At 46.8% G+C, this 22,717-nt stretch overlaps 1 protein-coding gene across 3 annotated transcripts in view; it reads right to left on the bottom strand.

Moving 5' to 3' along the window:
• Positions 1-1,370: 1,370 nt before the first annotated feature.
• LOC138521234 (dehydrogenase/reductase SDR family member 4-like) overlaps positions 1,371-22,717 on the bottom strand; it is a 157,024-nt gene continuing 135,677 nt past the window's right edge. For 2 of the 3 annotated variants that reach the window (XM_069633926.1, XM_069633927.1), the window contains exons 5-9: positions 14,937-15,007; positions 14,117-14,168; positions 12,830-12,964; positions 9,883-9,938; positions 1,371-2,846 (exon numbers count right to left, since the gene is read on the bottom strand). In XM_069633926.1, the coding sequence (XP_069490027.1) occupies positions 2,732-2,846; positions 9,883-9,938; positions 12,830-12,964; positions 14,117-14,168; positions 14,937-15,007 (429 nt within the window). In that variant the 3' untranslated portion in view covers positions 1,371-2,731. The remainder of the gene's footprint in view (positions 2,847-9,882; positions 9,939-12,829; positions 12,965-14,116; positions 14,169-14,936; positions 15,008-22,717) is intronic. The other variant, XM_069633928.1, reaches the window with a different exon arrangement.

The following is a 22,717-nucleotide window of genomic DNA, read 5'->3' as shown; positions in this document are numbered from 1 at the left end:
TGCACCGATGTCTCAGACTGTAGTGGTACATTGGGTGGAACCGATGTAATGGCCACTTAGGCACTGCAAGCTAAGTCTTAGGAACAACATAGTTGGATCAGATAAGCATCTTGGCACTGTAACTGCTGTCAGGCAATGCAAGCATCTCAGGAACAAGCTGAGTGTATCGCCTAGTGGCAACTCGGAACAACCTCCAGTGTTGCTTTGAGCGGGACCTTAGTACAAGCCCGAGGTTAAGTGATGAGCCACAGGCAATCACATCTTAGGATACAAAGACACCTCGGATCTGGCATCGGAGAAGCCTTTGGCAGGGCAAGGTGCTTTTTGATATGCTTAAACCAACATCCCTGGTTTATAGTTCTGAGATGTGTGTTTATTTCTTACCAGGTGCAAGAGCAGGGGGGTTTCTAGGGATCAGAGACCCATCCCAGCCTGTCTCCTAAAGTCCTGAATGAGTGGACTGGTGTCCGAGGTCGTCTGTCCTCCCATTGCAGACCTTGCTGGAGAAGGACCTGCAATGTGGCAAGGACTGGAATGCCCCTGCCAGGACAAGAATGACGATGGACTGAAGAGGATTCCGGAACTATAAAACATGCCTCCAGAAGACAAAGCTAACAGTCCCTTGTTGAAAGCCAGAATGTCCCAACCACCTAATCCTACACCACATCCAGCGAGGCATCTTCCTTCTGGTTCTTGTGAAAATAAACTTTGCTTGAGAACAGCATCTTGGAGTCAGCCTCTTTGTGCCTCCCAGACGGATATCCTGAAAAATTGCAGTGTATTGAGGAATCAGTAGTTGCGAAACACGTGTTGGCATATGTTGTAAAATGCTACTACATTCTTACTTGGTTTTGTGGCACAAGTTGTAAGATGCCAGTGCAATATTGAGTAACGTACTTGGTCTTGTGACCAATATACTCATCAAGTTCAGGCTTAGTATGTCAATCTAGAAAACTCAAAATAATGTTTTCAACCACTGAAGACATACCAGATAAACCTAAACCAGGTATGTAGCAACCTTAGACCTATTGAAGGGCAGTGCGGACACGACTAATTAAGGAAAGACGTCTCAAAAGTATAATTAATACTGACTCAAGGCATAATGCTTATTTTCTTAAGGAGTCACACAGCAGAGCCCAACGACCATCCACATTAGGGCATGTGTGAGCCGCAACACCACTGCTTGCACAGAATTCTGTGAGCAGTGATCTACACTACTTGTGCGTCCATGCAATCAAGTCCCAGACAACCAAACATACCCTCCAACTGACTTATGAGTAGAACTCGTGGGTGCTTAGGATAATCAGGCACCAGGTACAGTTAGCAATAATTAGTAAGACATTTTCCAAAGAAGTGGCGCTGAACGTATGTTAGTTATTCAAAGTTATTTTATTTGTGACAAAAATGGAACAAGGGCTTACTAGGACCATCAGGAAAAGTACAGAGGCGCTGGTAATAATGGAAACACTTAACTGGCTCCGGCTATACTACACAACATGTGGCTGATGCATATCAGAAGAATGAAAGGCAAGGAATTTAGGAACGCCTTGCACTGGTTGTGAGAATGCACCCAGCAGTGGTAAGGCTGCACATTCTACTGGGTTTCCAATTTTGATCAATTACTTTATGCAGTGCAAAAGCTACAAAGCTGCTTCCAACTACTCCTGCAGTGGAAGGGCCGTCCCACAGGGGTGGGGGAGGGAGCCTGCAACGCAGGAGTAAAGCTGTTACTGGCGTAAGCGGAAAGGCTGAAAAAGAAACCGGATTAAAGTTAAAAAGGGTCAATACATTTCACTCAAATAATCCAGTAATTAAGAGGTCAGGGTCAAAGAAGCTCCACAGGTCCATACAGAAAAGGCAACTAAAACAGTTCACAGGAAGTAAGTACGGTATTGACAACTTGACCTACACCGATCTTTTTGGTCAACTTTGGTAGGTCAAATGATATATTTTAATTAGAAAAATAGTTGTGGTGGGGTAAGGGAATAGGTTGAGGTGGCGGGGAAGTCAGGGTGTGTGCCGGGAATCTCCCCCACACAGTAGGGGGAGATGGCAGGGGTCTCCCTCTGCAGTAGGTCAAAAAATATTCAACCAAAGAAATTTGGTAAAATCTGCAGTAGGTCAGGTTATTTAGTCAAACAACCCATATCCGGAAGTACACCACCTCACAAAGGCTCAAAACATATATGGGCAGGGTGCCCTGTTGGTGTCAGAGTGCCAGCGATGCATTTTTGGTAAAAGAAAAAGGGGCATTTTAAAAAGGTTATTCAGGATGCTCCCCGAAATTTGGACAAAAATGCAAAGAAATTCAGCCCAGCAAGCTATTAAACTTTTATGAATTCAGTGAGGATGCCATACTGCAGGTGTCTGAAATCTTTGGTTCTCAAGATGGTTTGGACTGCAACTCACATCAGCCCTAGCCAGTATAGTTAAAGATGATGGAGTGTGTGGGTCATTAACTTATTCCAAGCATTGCAAGTACAACAATTTAATACAAGAATTCTGAATTTGGGGTCTCATTTTCTCAGAAAAACGTTAGACCGGAACAGCGCTTCGTCACTGCCTCAAACTGTTAACTTGTCCCAATTGAGAATACCCCCTAGTGTCTCAAGAGTGGCATGGCACTGCCTCCTCCTTGGCAATTTCCTTTACAAGTAATGCCAGTCCTGCTTCAGGGACAGCATGGAGGAAATGCTGTAGCTTTCTGGCCCCATTTCCACTCCATCACACTCTATAGCCGGGACTGGGAACCTCCGGCAACCACAATAGTCTCCCCCGTGATGTAGGCTGCATCAGGTGAGCAGAGAAAGGAGACCGTGCCAGCGCAGTCTTCTGGTGTGCCTAACCTGGAGAAATGACACAGAAAAAAAATACATTAAGGGATAGCTTGTTAGAGAGACCAAACAATTACTGCATCACTTTGTAGCACATTGGATAAGCGGGGTGTCACAGTATTTTGTTTAGGTAAAACGTATGCTTTCTAAGAAGAATATCCATTACAGGGTTGAATAACAAGCATGTTGCAGAGACAGTTGCTTGAACAGGAGGCAGCTCCCACTGGTTCTTGAATAAGGCATGCTCCGATTGGTTGTTTGGAATCGGCATGTCACCTATTGGTTTGTGTAAAGAGCCAGGTGTTGACTGGTTTGTTCAGACAGGTCAGCCGTTGGCTGGTGTGCTCAAACAGGACAGGCAGCTCCTGGTGTGTTCACACTGGACAGGCAGCTTTAGATTTGTTTTGCTCAAACAGGTCCGAGAGAGATGAAGTAGGGATGAAAATTGAAGATGGTAATAGATATTCCCAATTTTAAGGTTAGTAGAATCCTGAAACCAAGTGGTCATTGCTTATAAATTAAGGTAACTTAACCTTGTGATAAAATGGATGTATAGATGTAATTAAGATAAAGTGAATACAATGGAATGTGTACTTTGATTTCATCACTGCAATTCCATAGATATCAGACATTGGAAAGGGGTAGGCTCTTATGTCCCTTCATGCAGTGGGCTTTAATGTACCAAAGATATTGATATTGATATTTTAGTTCTATCGCACTCACACACAAGTGTTTGAGTGCGACAAGGCAAGGGAAGGGGAAACAGGGGAGAACAAAAACAACGATCTTACTAGGACCAGTGACATTGAGAACGTGCAAGTGCAGGGTAGAGGGGGAAGGTAGACAAGTGCATGGAAGGGGGAACAAAAAGGAGAGTGCGGAGCGAGAAGGAAAAAACAAAAACAATAATAAAATAATAAATAAAAAGGCAACAAACAATGGGATTGCAGCCAGCAAGTGGCAAGTGCTGGGTTTATGGCAGCAGACCGGGTAGGTCTGAAAGTGCAGGAAGAAAAGGGGAGGGCTCTATGGGTACAGATAACAGACCCCAGTGCAAGGGGTGGTCCAGAGGCAGTGCGTGAGGGTGGCAAGATGAGCAGGTACCTGGGCCCGGAGGACAGAGGGTGGCCAGGTGCATGGTGCCAAGGGAGAGTAGAATCAACAGGGAAGAGGAGAGGAGAAGGCAGAAGCAAAGAGGAAGGTTTTGAGGTGCTTCCGGAACCGGAGATGGTTCTCCTCAGGTTTTAGAGTGGCAGGGAGGCTGTTCCAGAGGGAGGCACCAGCCGAAGACAGGGATCTACCCCCAGCTCGTTTCTTTGAGAAACGACTGACCCTGAGGGAGTTCGAGGTAGAGGTCACCATTTGTATGTCAAGGGGAGCACAGCATATGGTGGTAAAGGGACATATGTGGCAAGTGAAGGTTGATATTTCAGGGCTGACAGTTTTCAGATAATAGTATTACATGCAAGATCTACTACCCTTCACTGGAAGGTGAGAGGAAGCAGTTCTGTTGGAGGGAATGAGCACTTATTCCATTTTGAGGTTCAAGTTCTGCACCTTCTGGGCACTTTAGACCTACGAGAAAGATTCTGTTGCAGCCTGAACAATGCCCTGAAAACCCTGCAAAGGAGAACGAAATTGACAGTATAAGCATGTTTACTCCCTAGTGGTATGACCAAGAGTTGCAAAAAGCATGTGGTAGTATATACTTGCACGTGCAAGGATCGATTAGTGAGCCTGAGAAGACTTTGCAGGACAGTTCCAAGAGACTGGAACTGAGAGGTTTTCAGGTCTTTTATAGAGGGCAGGCTGCATGTTAGCATCAGATCTCCAAAGGAGACAGAATTCCGATGAAATCTCTTGCAGAGACGCAGCTCACCTGGCTACACATCCACCCATGGCACTCCAGCAATTTAAAAGGGAGGGAAAGACAAAGTTGTTAGAAATTAGATCAAACCAACAGGTAGTACTCAGGGCAGTTGAACAAGAGGAACTTCAGTGAGTAGATCAGATAGAAAAGGCTTAGGGCCAAAGTCAATGGGTCAAAAGTCTTTTGCTCAAGATCACACAGTTCAGGGTAGTTTGCGGTAACAGATTCTGGACGAAGTTGGCTGAAAGAAAAGCTAGTTCAAAGAGAAGAGAAGAAGGACAAGCCCTCGGATTGGAGAAAGATTTCAAACACTTTTCCCACGGTTGAACGAAACGGACAACCGGATTTGCACATTACCTTAAAACGGAGAGGGAGCTGTAGCTGAGGCGGACGTTCCTTGTAGTTCCTGTGGGCTCACAGTTCCTGAAGTGACTGTCAGACTGACACGAAGTAGAAAGACTGGAGGGTCCTGCACTGCCAGGGAAGAAACCAGCAGCAGAGCAAAGCAACGAATAAAAGGTGCGCTCCTTAAAACCCAAGAAGGGTCCGACCTTCCTGGCTATCCGGCCCACTGTAGATCTGTACAACGAATTCGACCAGAGGAGGGGTCCTGGCTTGCAGTTTGGGCGAACTGGTTGGTCCCACCAGCTCAAGGGAAGACGTTTCCTGGAGAATCTTCTCTGTCGTCGGATTCTGAAGATGCAGCAGCAGTGCTTCACCAGGGGGGGGGGGGTTCAGTCGTTGTAGGGGTCTTCTTCTGCCAGTTCCTCATTGGTTCTTTCGTTCCAGTGGCGACTCTGCCTTTCCAGTCCCAGAGACCTGCTTTTTATGCAGTTTTCCCCCATTCATACAGCCTGGCTGTCAATCACACAGCAGGGTGGCTGTCCTGGCAAGGACAGTACCCTTAGCCAATCAAACAGGAGTGCGACTTGGGTTACCAAGGGAACCCATGGCAGGGGTCCAAAGATCCCTCCCTCACATCCTGCCTACCTAGACTATCAGGTGCCTTAAGGAGGGCTTCTGTGCAGAAGCCCATGAAAAGACAGCGAACAAAGGAGTCATCCCCGGTTTGGCGCGCAGAGAAAAACACGAGAAAGACTTTAACAAAAAGAAATGGCGACTAAACCCAGCTGGAGCCAAAATAAAATGTGTTTGGTCAAGCAGGTTTATGTTCAAGGCTGATATAATAGCCTAAAACAATACCACGTTTATATAAGATAATCACGGTAGAAAAGTTAGGGCAGATACCACTGCCACCAGCCAAGTCTTAATGTAAAAGGAGCGAAACAATGCTCCAAGAGACACAGACGAAAAGGGATAAGAGTTAACCCTTTCCAATACTCCATGTAACATGGGGTGCATTGGGTCTGTGGTTTAAAGTGACTAAAGTAAAGTTAATGGCAACTTTACCCTTTTCTGGGGGACAGTAGTCGGCCCCAGAAAATGGAGTCGCTGGGAAGTCTCAAAGACAACCCTGTGTCACTGCACTGAAGGTGCTGTGTAACACACATGAAAATATGAGGGCATGGAGTAGGTGAGATCCAGTGCACAAGATCACACAAAAAGTGAAAACACACACAGCAAAACACATGTAAGAGTGGGGAAAAGGCTCACACTCTTACCATGTGAAAAAAATAAATCCTAGAAATCCAGCAAAGCTGCTGAGGGACTTATTAGGTAAGGGGAATTAGCCATTTATGAGAATTCTCCCCAACAGCGCCTTGCAGCGCCGTTGAGGTTGATGACTCTACCGAAGCCTTAGGTGCTTGTGCGCCCTTGGACAGCGTGTCGGCGACTGTGTGTTTTTTGGAGGGGGAGGAGGAACGCCCTTGTGAGAAGAAAGCCCAGTCGCATGCCGAGAAGATGGTTGCATGGAGGGCGCTGAACCATGAGGTTCGGAAGACACCATCAAAGTTTGATGGGCCTGCTGGCATTACGCACTTCTTCGACTTGTCCGTCGAGGAGACCTTAGGGGTTGTGCGTTTGGGCTTAGGTGGTGCGTGTTTATCCTTGTCGCCGGGGTGTGAACTCCTCATAACAGAGCCAGTGGCCTGTATGTCGGGCTGGGGACGGGCATCTGGGAACCAGAGGGTTCTGCCGAAAAGTCTATGGCTTCCAGGTCGGAGCCATGGCTGCCGCTGGAGTCCTCGTCATCCGAAGTGACACCACCAATTAACTTTCGGCCTTCATTCCGTAGGGACAAAAGAGCTTGCAGGATTTACAAGAACAATCATCGTGGTCTCGAGGTAGGCACCTATTGCAATAGGTGTCCTTCCACAGGAAATTGCCGTTACACGACAGACAAAATTTAAAGGGCGTCTTCTCCATAGAAGAGGTAGATGGCAGCCAGACCAAATAGGGAAAGAGAAGGGAAAAGGAAATGCATTCTTGAAAAGTATAAACCCAGGGCCCCAATCTCCCTACTGTAATGTAAGGGCCTGGCCGGAGGGCCAAGGCCACGCGGTCGACAGACGTCGATCAGTACACCAGTTGCCGAGCAGTAGTGGATGTCTTCGGCGGCAGGAAGTCGACAAAGCAGTCATTGAAAAGGAGACTAGACGACCGTAGATTGTGGGTCAAAGTAACAATATTTAGCAATATAAACTCTTGCAAGCTCTGCATAAGGCGACCAACTAGTTGGGAGGAAAAAAAACGGAGGGACCGCGACGCATGACGGATTGTGGGTACGCTACACGTCACGCTAGGGATAGTGTTACAGTCACGCCCATGTCGACGTCCGCTTTCATTCTTCGAAAGAAAGATGCAATACTCCGATTACCACTAGATGTCGGACTATATACACAGCATGTGATTCTAAGCAGATTAACAAGCATCAGGAATATAATAACGTATTGTTTGTGTACATAGATATTAGGTGGCATGTCCCATCTATGTTGATTCCAGCGTCTGTGTATTTGTTTCTAAGGTATACTGCCATTGGTTCCATGGCCAGGATACACAGTACCAGGGACAGCAGACAGCCCTGCCTTGTGCCCTTTTCTAGTTCCCAGAGGTCTGAGAAGTGCCTGCCCATTTTAACTCAGGCGACTGGTTTAGTGTATACTATTTGTATCCATCTTATATATGTCTGTCGTAGGACGAATCTTTTAAGCGTGGCATATAGCCATTCCTATTTGATGGAGTCAAATGGTTTGATGGCATCCAGGGTGGCTATCGCGCAGTGTGTGCCCTGGGATTTGGTGCTATCAAGAACATGGTGTAGGCGACGTAGGTTCCACGTTATATTTCTACCTGGCATGTAGCCCGTCTGATCGGGATGTGTTAGCTTATGGATAATCTTTTTTAGCCTATTTGCTAGTAGCGCCTTGCGTATTTTACCGTCCTGTTTTTGCGCTCTATTGTTCCCAAGGAAGGGGGGGGACATTGCCTACGGTGCCCTTACTTTCCGTGTGTGTTGGCGCTTTCCGCCACTCCGGCAGCCTCCTAGTCCATCTTCCCCCATATCCGATTGTGTATCAAGGGCTTCTCCAGACATGACCCGGCTACTGTGTGTGTCCGCTCGTCCCTCGCTTGCACGGATGTATGCCGCTCTGCTCCTCTATAATGCTGGGGGTGCCATCTTCGTTTTTTGCCAGTCTGTGATTTCGGCAGTGTCGGGTCTTTGAATTGCTGTTGCTCAGCGAATATCAGCTTGCAGAGGTGGTCTGCTAAATCCCCACACTGTCGTTTAGCTTCGCTGTCGTTTTGGATTGCTGGCTCTGGCTATTTGTTGGTTTTAGGAGCGGATCTTTGACGGATCATGCAGGAGCTGCAAGGGATGCCGTCCTACTCCATGGCTGCTGGCCACACCTTCTCTGTGCAGCATTCTTGTGAAGGGTTTTTCTCTTCGCACAGGAAATACAGAAGTGTTATCACCTCACTGCCTTCCAACACTGGTACCTCCACATGAGGGTCTAGAGCTCTTTAGTGGGCACTTAGTGCTTAAGCTCCCTGCTGGCCAGTCGTGATAATCACCGGCTATTAAACGTATCTTTGTCACCACTGTAATGTATGCACCCTACGATTCCTTCAGACTAATTTCACTCTAAGCAGGGGGCCCGAACCATCCTCAGCCGGGCCTGGATGCTAGGGGGACAGAGGCGTTGGTGCTGGAAATGCTGGGGGTAAAGCAGGAAGGTTCCAGGGAGTGCAGAGACATGACACAGAGTGGGGGCAGATGCCCATGTCTGAGGGGTTTGTTTGGGTGATGCAAATGACTACCTTGTGATGTAGTGGTGGGGTGGTTAGGATACGTTGGGATGGGGGGGGTTCAGGTAGACATTTCTGGGAGCAGATGTCAATGCAAAGATGTGGCATTGCGAGTCCATACTTGGTGGAAGTGAGTAATGGTGATGTGGGGGAGATGCTTATGTAGCCATAAATCGTGTCATGCGCAGGGTGTCAAATTGCAATACCTACAGGGTGGGCAGAGTCCCTGAAAGTATTGCATGGTTTACAACAATAATGTCCACTTTTAGAAAGGTTAGAAATTGCTGGATCAGCAGATTCAGCTTTGCATCCTGCGCTGAGAGATATTACTCTACTTATGTACACAATGAAACAATACAATGTGTGTGTGATACACTGGAAAAAACAGTTATCTGCCATTTTTTGAAGGGGGCAAACAAGAAAACACTGAAACACAGATTCTGAAGTGTTTTGAAAACACTGGAAAAACACCCCAGAAGTAAAAAAATAAAACCCCTAAAACAGGAAAAAACCCTAGCTATATTCAGAAGAGAAGGCTAATAATGAATGAACTTCAACAGCCACAAGTTTGCTTCTAAGATTAAAGAATATAGTTGGGGACAGGTTTGACGTGAAAGAATACAAATATGTACCATTCTGAAAGTAATGCACAGATCCTTAACAGGGCAACATTGTATGAAATAGGCTACAAAGATTAGTTGAGATTGGAGATTTGGTATTGCGCATTTGTTGCGGAGCATTTGAACATCTCCCCATAGTTTGGCATCAGCCTGTTTAAGGTTATGAGAAGTGGTCATCCTAACACTTTCCAGGATGGGCACATGAACCTTTTGGGGAGATTGAAATAGCGATGAGAGGTGAAGTGGCGTCTGTGAAGCCCAAAGGGCAGCTATGGTGCTTAGCCTAGGCACTCGCCTTAAGCCGCACAGACAACGCTACAGGTAAGTGAAAGCCAGGAGTTGAACGTACCTCTGGACACCTAGAGAGGCCAGCATGTGGTTCATCATAGACTCATCTTGCCAGAGCTGTTGGATGATAAAAAAAAAAAAAAAGTGTTCATAAAGGCATGCAAGCAAAAGTGCACATTAAAAGAAAATCATCCAAATAGATGCATGTGAAGAGAGGAAGTTGATGAGATGCATTTGAAGACAACAAAAGGAATAGGCTTGAATGAACAGAGGCATGTGAAAATACGCATACGAAGATGTGAAGATAAATAAGACACATGGATAGCAGCATGTGTAAACAATTGTGAAGCCACAAACGTGAAGACGCACATTCAGTGCATCGTTCCAGGGGATTGAATGCCCACAGCACATGTCATGTGTCCTGCTAGGATGAACGAATGACAAGGTATGCCACTATGTTTTTATACTTTGCAAAATGTAGGAGGAAATTCACTATGCCCAGCCACTGGAATTAATGAAGCCCACATCAACTGTTTCCAGCAGGTGAAATTAACACGAATGAGCATATGCCTTCTTACCAAGGGAATAAATAAACACTGAGCCCATACGGCAGTGTCACCACAGGATGAACAATGTTTCTCTCCAACTGAGTGAAGGAAACCGAGCATCACATTATCTTCTGCCGAGGGTGTATGAATGAAATCCGGCACAATGTGTGAGCCCGAACTTGGTGAATCAATGACATTAATGAAGTCATGGAATCCCTCTAAGATGAATGAATGACACTGCACAGGTTCAATGTGTCCTTTCATTGTGAGTAAATGAATGACACTGCACACATTCAGTGTGTCCTTCCATTGTGAAGGAATGACACTGCACACATTCAGGGTGTCCTTCCATTGTGAATGAATGACACTGAACACATTCAGGGTGTCCTTCCATTGTGAAGGAATGACACTGCACACATTCAGTGTGTCCTTCCATTGTGAAGGAATGACACTGCACACATTCAGGGTGTCCTTCCATTGTGAATGAATGACACTGAACACATTCAGGGTGTCCTTCCATTGTGAATGAATGAGACCGCAAACATTCAATGTGTCCTTCCACTGTGAATGAATGACACTGCACACATTCAATGTGTCCTTCCATTGTGAAGGAATGACACTGCACACATTCAGGGTGTCCTTCCATTGTGAATGAATGACACTGAACACATTCAGTGTGTCCTTCCATTGTGAAGGAATGACACTGCACACATTCAGTGTGTCCTTCCATTGTGAAGGAATGACACTGCACACATTCAGGGTGTCCTTCCATTGTGAATGAATGACACTGAACACATTCAGGGTGTCCTTCCATTGTGAATGAATGAGACCGCAAACATTCAATGTGTCCTTCCACTGTGAATGAATGACACTGCACACATTCAATGTGTCCTTCCATTGTGAAGGAATGACACTGCACACATTCAGGGTGTCCTTCCATTGTGAATGAATGACACTGAACACATTCAATGTGTCCTTCCACTGTGAATGAATGACACTGCACACATTCAATGTGTCCTTCCATTGTGAAGGAATGACACTGCACACATTCAGGGTGTCCTTCCATTGTGAATGAATGACACTGAACACATTCAATGTGTCCTTCTACTGTGAATAAATGACACTGCACACATTCAATGTGTCCTTCCATTGTGAAGGAATGACACTGCACACATTCAATGTGTCCTTCCATTGTGAATGAATGGATGACACTGAACACATTCAATGTGTCCTTCCATTGTGAAGGAATGACACTGCACACATGCAGGGTGTCCTTCCATTGTGAATGAATGAATGAGTGAGTGAATGACACTGAACACATTCAATGTGTCCTTCCATTGTAAATGAATGAATGTCACTGAACACATTCAATGTGCCCTTCCATTGTGAATGAATGAGACCGCAAACATTCAATGTGTCCTTCCACTGTGAATGAATGACACTGCACACATTCAATGTGTCCTTCCATTGTGAAGGAATGACACTGCACACATTCAGGGTGTCCTTCCATTGTGAATGAATGACACTGAACACATTCAATGTGTCCTTCCATTGTGAATGAATGGATGACACTGAACACATTCAATGGGTCCTTCTACTGTGAATAAATGACACTGCACACATTCAATGTATCCTTCCATTGTGAAGGAATGACACTGCACACATTCAGGGTGTCCTTCCATTGTGAATGAATGAGTGAATGACACTGAACACATTCAATGTGTCCTTCCATTGTGAAGGAATGACACTGCACACATGCAGGGTGTCCTTCCATTGTGAATGAATGAATGAGTGAGTGAATGACACTGAACACATTCAATGTGTCCTTCCATTGTGAATGAATGAATGTCACTGAACACATTCAATGTGCCCTTCCATTGTGAATGAATGTCATGGAGCACATTCAGGGCCAAAGAATGACAAAGAACACACCCATGGTCCTCAGAAAAAGAGAATTAACTCAAGAAATGTTGGTTATAACACGGTTGATGCAAAGAACAGTTTAGGGATTGCGAGCTGCGATTTCAGAGTGAAGCGGAGATCTGGCACAGAAAGGAAAGTCTTCTTACAGATATTCGTATTGGAGTACAATGGTCCATAAGAAGGACAATGCGTTACATCCAGGTGACACAATCACAATGTAGCAAGTTGCTGACAAGTATTCCAATTGTGTAGTGAAGCAAATGTCTGCATTATTGTGGACAGTGTTGTGGATGGTCCAAGCAAATACAGGTTGGAGGCAAAGCAAGCAAGCAAGCATCAGAAAATGAACTCCCGACCCACAAATCATAATGTCTGGCAACAGAATCCCAAAAAAAGCCCAATAGACCAGCAACACTATTCAGCTCTCCCTGTGTATGTAAATAGCAGCAGCAATAGTCCTGGGGGTATATTATCCACCCCCAAGCAAGCCCCAACTATGCATGGGTCTGTGTGCATTATGCAATGGCACATACTCACTGATGAGCTGAACTTGGTCTTGATGAGCCCAGGTGCCAAGCAGTTAACTCTTATATTCATGGGCGCCAACTCTGGAGACAGTGCCTTCGTGAGGCCGAGGAGGGCCGTCTTACTCACACTGTAGGGGCCGAGAGTCTGAAAGATAAAAGGTGCAGCAAATCCATGGACCATTCTCCTATTCCCAGTAACGGTCTACTCCATTTCAGAATAACCTTTTCGACTCATGCATCTCAAAGAGCCGGAAACGGAACTCCGGTTAATGAGCAAAACATCAAGGATGTCTGTGGTCTCAGACGGGATGGAAAGTGGAGGGGTCTGTTCATCCTCGCAGGTTAGTGACTGAGTGATGTCTGCATTGACTCAGGAGTCACCTTTGACTGATAGTGTTTCAGTGGCCTCCTTATGCCTTCCCTTTAAAGAAACCCCCATAAAAATTAAACAGTTGCCGACTTCATCCTTAAAATTCAAGCAATTGGTCATACAGGATTCCTGGGAACTCACAGAAACGATGATCTTAAGTTTATCAAAAGATGTCTGTTGGCCATGGTTATAACTTGCAACCTAAAACAGAACCAGTTCAGCACCTGGCAGCTTGAAGCCAGTAGCGGCACTGCTGTCCCCGTTAAGGGAGCCTCGCTGCGCTAGGGCCCTTAACTTGGGTGGCGGGCCGTCGCCTCGTTTCATATCGGGATTCCAGCATGCCCGTTTGTCTGATTATGCCTGGTTGGGGATTGAGGCTTGTAGTGACATAACACAATAAAAAGACCCACTACCAGCTGAGCACTGGATTTCAGATTACTTTGACAAACAGGCTGGCTTATTATATACATCTGTCTCCAAGCACTCAAATGAACAAGTCCTCACCCTCGCAGTCTAGGTGTTAAAAGGGGACCTTTGGCGGATGTAAGAGCATGCAGGCGTTATGTGATGAGGTTACAGCCGGAAGTGAGATCTATTATGCAATAACAGGGCATCTCGCAATGTTTGAGTGATGTCTCTTATGGAAATAGAGGCCATCTTCTGCTGGGAAGTTGAAGCGTGAAAGAGGTTTTACAAAATGGTTTGTTATCGCATGCTGCACGTGTTCCCAAAAAAATAAATGCCACATTTTGCCAACTATGTTAGGGTGTGAGATTACTAACAGAATGCGAAAGCACCTGTGTGTGGATATTGGTCACATTCAGCTCACGTTGGTACGATTACGTCCTAGAGAGGTCTGGTTGCAATAGACTGTCTCTTAGAGGCTCCATTGCTGTAGAGTGTCCTGCAAACCCAAAAGCGACTCACCTGGAAGGGAGAGTATCCTGCTAGGGAAGACACAATGACAATGGCTCCAGCCCTGTATTGAGAGAAAGGAGCGAGATCCTCAGTCTGAGGCACAAGTGAGAGGAGAAACATTGCTGTAGACAGTAGTCAGATCATCAAGCTTTGAGGCTGAGGGAAGAGGCAGACACTTAGAGAAGGAGGGTCAGGGGTCTGAGGCACAGGTGAGAGGAGAAACATTGCTCTGGACAGTATTCAGATCAAGCATTGAGGCTGAGGGAAGAGGCAGACTCTTAGACAAGGAGGGTCAGGGGTCTGAGGCACAGGTGAGAGGAGAAACATTGCTCTGGACAGTATTCAGATCAAGCATTGAGGCAGAGGGAAGAGGCAGACCCTTAGACAAGGAGGGTCAGGGGTCTGAGGCACAGGTGAGGAGAAACATTGCTCTGGACAGTATTCAGATCAAGCATTGAGGCAGAGGGAAGAGACAGACCCTTAGACAGGGAGGGTCAGGGGCACAGGTGAGAGGAGAAACATTGCTCTAGACAGTATTCAGGTCATCAAGCATTGAGGCAGAGGGAGGGCCTGTGGAGAGGGGGAAGCAACATTAACAGTATGGGGGAGATGATCAGCCAAGCCAACTGTAAGAGGGGGCAAGGTCCTCAGACAGGGAGAATGATGAAGGCGGCTGATTGCTCCAACAAGATAGCAGTGTTCTCGCTCTCTTGCGCGCGCGCGCACACACACACACACACGAGAACACGCACACACACACACACACACACACACACACACAAGAACACACAGACACCACAACGCCACTCAGCAACATGAGGGCCCTCACCCTCGTTTCTGCATATGAGGGACCACGAGCTTCACCAACAGGAAAGTGGCCTTCACGTTCACATCAAGAATCTATAACCAAAGGAGAAAAAAAACGTGAGAGGCGCAAAGTTAGTCATGACTGTGGAATGTATGTTATGGAATTTATGTAGCGCAAATCTAATGGAGCTATGTACAAGGAGACAATAATACGGTACAAAAATATGCATACAATTAGAAGAATCGAAGATTAAGGGTAAAGTCGGAGAATATGGGGAGAGGGTAACGCAGGGCTACATGCAGGGAGAGAAGATGGGTGCGAAAGGAAATGGCAAACCCAGTATTGATTATTTTATGGGTACATATGTAGCTGTGCTCTGGATAAGGCTAGGTTTTAGAGAGCTTAAAAAAAAAATGTGGACCATCCTTTACTGTACACTTTTGCATATCTGGGTTTCCCCAGGACCGAACAGCATCTCCCCTCCGTTCATCTTCCTTCTGCTTGCTACTCTCATTCCGGTCGCTCTTGCTGTCATATAGGAGATTGGAAAAACAGTCTAACTGAAGTAGTATGTAGTTGGTAATATGTATGCACACAATTATATGAGAGTGCTGAAACAAGGACTTTCAAACGGCCAAAAAGAAAAAACACACCACGTCCCCTAATAAGCCTGTCCAGTGTCTCAACCTAGATGGTCATTTCATCTAAAAACATTGCATCTAATGCCATTCCATCGAAATGTTTCCATCTAAAAAATGTCCATCTAATGAATTTGTTTTTATTTTTTTTGTGGGGGGTCCCCCTACCAAACCCGTTTTTTTAACCATTAAAATGCACCTGAACAAAAATTAACCCTTTACCCGCCAAAAATATGCATTAGATGAAAAATGTTTAGATGGAAAAGAAATTCGATGGAATGGCATTAGATACAATGTTTTTTTTTTTAGATGAAATGACCAGATACCTCAGAGGGTGGATGTGGATTATAAGAGTACCAGAGTCACTATAAAAGTACCTTTATCCAGCTTGTACTCCTTGTTCTCTCGTAGGTTGCATACAACAACCGCAACCGATAAGCGGACCTCAGGAAAACATGCCCGGAGAACGTTTTTGGGAAACAAGCCCTTGAAACAGGAAGGTGCATCCAAGCAATTCCTGCTGGAGGTGCATGGACCAGCCCGCACAGCTGCCTTCCAAATGTTCCCAATAGCCTGGATTCACGCAAATTCGGCCTGGCTTCTAGTTGTGTAGGCTTGGAGCGGCAAACTTCAGGTTTGCCTGCCGGAGCCTCTGTGCGTGACAGGTCTGACCCTCCCAGGCGCAGCGGTCACGGTAGGCAAGCCCTTCACTGAAGCAACGGTGCCGGTGCTTCCATGTCCCTTCTCCTATCGGACTATGGGAATGGGGATTAACAAATACACCGGCGGGGAATGGGGATTAACATATACACCGGCGCCGCCTGACTTCCCGGCAGCTAGCCTCGTAATGAGCTGGTGGCACCGGGAAGTCAAACGCTGGTATGTTTTTACAGGTCCGGCAGCAACCCACCGGTGAGGCCCTCTGTTTCAAAGTTCCCGAGCCTTGCCTTGGCTCTGCTCGCACTCATGCAGAGGTTTCCCGTTATTCTAGCAGGATTACTCTGACAACGGAGAAAGATTTACTGTGGAAAAGACTTCATGAACTTTGATAAGTCTCCTGAGTGCAGAACTCTTATGATTCGATCAAATTTGCTCCCCTTAAAGGCCTGAATTAATTTTGGTTGCGAATCAATAAGTTGCGTGCATGCAGTATGGACAAAGAAGGACATCATGCATTTTTTTTATTAATTTGCTAATTTTCATAGATTTTAGAAGGAGATGGATAAGACCTCATTTTATTAAAACAATATCAGGTCATGTAGGGAAGTCATGCCCTTGTTTAGGAATTATAACAAAGATTTTATGTCTGATTTTCATTTTGCAAGACCGCGTTTAGAAGAAGCTCAAAAGCATTCAGAGGTTTTTATGTACATTTCGATTATGCTGTGGATGTTGAGCCTTGTTCATGAGTTTTGCCGATGGGCACTTTCCAAATAAAGTGCATGTCTACCTACCGGGATACAAGGTCCTTTAATTGGGAAAATGCTGAGTGCTGGCAATCATTCGGGAGCGATAATGCACATAGGTTTACGGAGCCTGTCAAGTGCTCCTGCTTAATGTCGAATGTACATATGCAGGTGGAACGTGTAGATGGGTATGTATTGTGCTGCTGCGCCCGTACGTTGTGGTCTTGCGGGTCCCTGGGTTGCTGTCCCTCTGCAGCGGGTGGCGCAGGGGCATACTTTGAATGCTCCTGTGTGACACGGTGCTAGCAGGAGGATGCTCAGCAGTTGCCCAGGGACTCGGGGGGCGGATGGTACGGCTCCTTTGTTGGGAGCACGTTTCTCTCGAAATAAACGTGCACACCGGAATCCTGACTCCAGCCTCCCTAATTGCCTCTCCTCCTTGATGTTTCTATGGGGAAACTTGCCCGCAACACATTAACGTCGAGCTGTTGAACTCACGCTGGAGTGTGAAGGATCTTTGGTCTTCTGTCGCCACCTCATGGAGCATTGTGGTATTAACCTTACAAACTGAAATTGTCAGCCTTGAAGCGGGTGCATTTTTCTCTGTTTTTGCCTGTAATTGCCTGTTGGACAGTGGATTGAAATTTGGGGAGCCGCACCAGGTACAAATGGAGGCAACAATACAGGCTCCGCCTGTGTTTCAGGTGATACCTGCCATCGATTGGATCCAGTGGAAGCAACATTTTGACATTTACCTCATTGCAATTAGAAGCAAAGAGTTTGGCTCTGTAAGTAAGCAAGCCACCCTGCTCAACTGTCTGGGTGTGGAAGGTCAGAGGATTTACGAGACCTTGCCGGTAATACCTGTTGGTGATGGGCAAGGGGACGCCAGAGATGTTTACCAGGCTCGGCAGCAGGCGCTTCTGGCTCAATTTGATCCATGTGTGAATGTTGTCATGGAGCGACATTTGTTTATTTCCTGTTTGGAACAGTCTGGAGAGAAAGTGGGCGTATTTGTAGCAGCTCTTTGTGGATTGATGAAAAATGATGGGGGCGAGAATGAACACTGCATGCTATCCGTGTGGCAAAGGGGACCACTTCTCTCCCAGCTCTCGCTGCCCTGCCAGAAATGCTGTATGCAGGACTTGCAAGAAGAGAGGGCACCTGGCCAAAGTGTGTAAGAGTGGCAGTGATGTGAGATATGTAGAGGAAGAAAATGTATTTCAAGAGGGAGTGAGTGACTTACTTATTGCTGGTATTGATGAGGGTGATGTAGATGTCCCATGGTGTAAAGTGCAATGGGAGCAAACTGAGGATGATGGCAGACTCTGGTTCCAAATACACTGTGATATGATATGATATGGCATTTGTAACGCGCCTATACACAAGTGTTTCAAGGCGCGACGAGGCAGGGAGGGGGGAAAAAGGGGAAGACAGACAACGATCCTACTAGGCCAGGTGTCATTCAGATCGCGTAAGTGCAGGGGTAGGGGGAAGGGAGAAAGTGCATGGGGAAGGGGAGGGGGGGAAGTGCAGTACAAGGTAAGTAGAATAAAATAAATAAAAAGGGCCAGCTGGTGGCAAGTGCAAGGTAAGTGCAGACAAGTGCTGGGAAGGGGGGGCTGTAGGGATACAGAGACCGTCCCGCAGTGCAGGGGTTGCCAGGGAGGCAGTGCAAGTGGAGAGTGGCTGGGCCCAGGACCGGGGTCGGTGAGAGTGGCCCAGTTGCAGATACAGTGAAGTTTCAGCGGAGAATTAGCAGGGAAGAGGGAGAGAGAAAGCAGAAGCAAAGAGGAAGGTTTTGAGGTGCTTCCGGAGATGGTTCTCCTCAAGTTTCAGGGAGGCAGGAAGGTTGTTCCAGAGGGAGGCCCCTGCTGCGGAGAGAGATCTACCCCCAGCTCGTTGCTTCGAGAAGCGGCTGACCCTGAGGGAGTTGGAGACGGATGGGCGAAGGGCTCGGGAAGGAAGATATTTAGGAAGAGAGAGTTGAAGGTATTTAGGCCCCAGGCCCCAGAAGGCCTTGTGGACAATGCAGAGGGTTTTGAACTTTATCCTCGCAGCCACTGGGAGCCAGTGTAGAGATTTCAGTCCTGGAGAGATACGGTCCCTGAGCTTGAGGCCAAGGACAAGTCTCGCAGTTCTGTTCTGGATGAGTTGCAGAGGGCGGAGAGTGGAGGCAGGCAGATTAAGATAGAGGCTGTTACAGTAGTCCAGCTTTGAGAGAACCAGGGCTCGGGAGACAGTGAGCTTCTGGGGGAAGGAGAGGAAGGAAGAATACCTCTGAGGAGGTGCAGCTGGTAGTGTGACTTCTTAGAGACGTCAGATATATGAGGAGAGAAGGAGAGTGTGGAGTCGAAGATAACCCTGAGGTTTTTTGCCTTGCAGGTAGGAGCAGGAAGAGGGCCAAGAGAGGCCGGCCAGAGAGCTGCAGGGAAGGAGGGAGTGGGTGTGCCGATGAGTAGAATCTCAGTCTTACTGGCATTAAGGCAGAGGTCATTGGCAGCACACCATTCCTGGATAGCAGACAGACAGTCAGAGATGAGGGAAGGAGAGGAGGAGGCTGAGGGTAGCCTGAGAATGAGCTGGGTATCATCTGCATAGCACTGAAAGTTGAGGCAGAGAGCGGCGATGCGGTGGGCAAGGAGTGCCAGATACTGGTTGAACAGCCAGGGGGAGAGATTAGATCCCTGGGGGACACCACAGGTGGAGAAAAAGATGTCAGAGGAAGGACACCAGTTGGACCTGGGAGGGTCGATTGGAGAGGAAAGAGGTCAGCCACGCCAGAGCCTGACCAGTGATACCCAGGTTATCACGGAGACGGTTGAGCAGGATGGCATGTGTGGATGGATGCTTTAGAAACGTTGGGATTTGCAGTGGATGACTTGGAAGCCCCCGATATATGGCCCAGAGTATATAGGGTTCCCAGATCAATATTGTGGGGGTGGAGGTGCGTGGAGATCACATTCAAAGATAGAACAATCAGAGGTATGTTGCAGATAAAGGGGTGTTGCTACTTAGCTGGAGATACCAGAAAGAGCTGCAAATTATCTTGAATCTGGATGCCCCGGAGACTGCAATGTTTGTTGGATAGGATTTGTGCCAACAGTTCCAGAGTGTGTTTTCTGACCAGTTGGAGTGCTTGAAGGGGTTCTGCCACAAAATTGTTTTGAAGAGGGGAGCGAAACATGTGGTGCACAAAGTTTGTGCTGTACCTTTGTTGTTGAGAGAGAAGCAGCTTAAATCTGAACTTGACAAATTCTGTAAGAATTACATGACTGAACCCATAGAATCAACAGAATGGCTGTCCCCAGTTGTAATTGCACGGAAGGGAGACTGCAACATAAGGATGTGTGTGGACCTCAGGTCCCTCAACAATAACATTTGGGTAGATACTAGCACCTGCCCAAGGTGCAAGAAATGCGAATGATCTGTCTAATGCATACCACCAAATTGTTCTGCACACATACTCGAGGGCACTGATTTCCTTTGTCACGTCCTTTGGGGCGTACCGATTTAAGAGAATGCCATTTGGGTTTGCCTCAGCTGCTGTGTTTCTTCAGCATGTGATGGAAATTGTTCTCAAGGGATCCGAGTCTGCAAAATTTTTCCAGGATAATATTCTGGTTGTTGCACCCACGAGAGATATGCATGTGAGGTACTGAGTATTTTGCGTCAGGTGGGGCTAACCATTAAGAAGGAAAAGTGTAAATTTGGAATGACAGAAGTGTCCTATCTGGGACATGTCAGACTGGAGAGGCATCAGCCCTAAAATGAGTTTGGTGGATGCTGTGTTGATGGCCCCAGCGCCCCACAGCAAGGATGCATTGAGAGCGTTCTTGGGGTTAGCAGAGTATTACTCCAAATTCATCGAGGGGTTTGCTTCTATGTGTGCTCCTTTAAGAGGATTATCGAAGAAGTGTGCTAAGTTCAACTGGGATGTGGAATGTCAGGAGGCATTCGCTCTATTCAAGAACAGTATTATGGGTGCTCCCACCCTTTGCATGTTTAATCCCTGTTGCAAAACGTTTTCTGATGACTGACGCCAGCATTGTAGTGCTAGGTGCTGCCTTGATGCAAGTGCAGGAAGGAAAGGAATGTGTGGTTGCATTTGCCTCTAGGGCTTTACAGGGAGCTTAAAAGAATTAATCCACTGCTGAGAGGGGCTGTTGGTGTCAGAACGCAGTTTGAACAGGTCAAGGCAGAGTTGTGGATGGTGAGGTCTTAGGCAGGGGAGAGAAAATTGTACCCCTGAAGGGGACGAGGACTTGCATTTTGGAAATTGCGCCTAGAGGACATCTAGGAAGGAATGCCACAAAAAGTAGAGCATGGGAGGCATATTGAAAGCCGCGAATGGACATCGAGGTGGAGCATTTGGTGAAACATTGGTTTGACAGCACAAACTGTGTGGATAAGAAACTGATTTGTGTAGGCAGTTGGGTCAGAATAAAGAACCTGAGAGTAAGGGATCCATTTTTGTCCCCTCCAAAGAAGGTTATGAAAGTGATAGCCCCAAACAGAGTACGAGACAACTTGTGAAATGTCATGATGTTGAGAGCAAAACGAAGGAAGGGAGTACAGCGGTGCTCCAGGAGTTGCCTATGGATTGCATTCCGGTTCACAACTGAGAGGGGAATCGGGGGGTGATGGTTGGGGTGGGGGGGGGGGGGTGTCTACCTGCAAAGAATCAAAGACATCACCCCCCCACCCCACCCCGAAGGGTCCATCTAGTCCGTATATCAATATTTTCGCGAATAACATACTGTATACGGCCAATGGATGCAGTTAAGTGCTTTCTTATTTTCTCAGTGATTCAGGGCCAATTCGGGAACCTTATAAAGGAATACTGTACTCCCCTCCCATATGACTACCCCCCCTCACCTTAATGGTTGTCACCCTTTGCCTAGGACGTGGCTTACTTCCCTTGGGATAGGCACCATTCAATACAGAGTTTCGTATTACATTATCAACCCTTCCAGCTGACTTCACAGTAATTGTGCCGGAACTAGATAACCGGTCCAGACACCTGGTTTCGGGCTGATGCAACAGTTACACTACTCTGATCCAGGAACCTGTTGTAAATTCTTGGGGGAAGGAAATATTTAAAATCTGGGGTACCATATTAACCTGGGCACTATTAGAATCATCAGTCTCTCCAATTATGCAGGTAGGTCCTGTCCCGTTCGTACTAGTACCCCTCTTATATGTTGAATCAACACAATTAGACTGGACAGGGTCCTCTGGGGGGTTTAAAAGCCCCCATAACTTTCACTGGAATAGGTGAATTCCCCGTGTCTCCACCTCTCCCATAGACATCCACAAGTACAAGGATCAGCCACTGATTTAAGTCTGCTAGTTCTGACAAAACTATGCTACACTGGCAAACACTCGCTATTGGAGCCACACCATTGACCGGGGCGTCCAGGGTGCATGTATTATGTGGACTGGGTGTATGAAGAATACTAGAGTTCAACAAGGGGCTGGAGGGTGGGCTGCTCTCAGCACACGTGAGCAAGTCAGTCATTTAAAACTAAGCTCGTTGGAGGAGAGCCATTCTGAAAAACAACACATGCATTAACATCAGTGCCCTCATCTTCCATAGTTTCCATGGGTACTGCAAAACATTTAGAGCATTTTCGGCCTGTGTCTAATAGCAAAATCAAGTCATAATGGTGCTCCTGCGAAATTGAAGTCCTATTGTCCATGGTAATTTTTATAGGGACAGGATTAGGCCAGTGATGTAGCCCCCCGCCCGATGGCC

Source organism: Ambystoma mexicanum, chromosome 13, assembly GCF_040938575.1.
Source record: "Ambystoma mexicanum isolate Mex_15411 chromosome 13, UKY_AmexF1_1, whole genome shotgun sequence".
Classification (NCBI taxonomy): Eukaryota; Metazoa; Chordata; class Amphibia; order Caudata; family Ambystomatidae; genus Ambystoma; species Ambystoma mexicanum.
The sequence above is the reverse complement of the archived record's forward strand: the minus strand, read 5'-3'. Positions and strand labels throughout refer to the sequence as shown.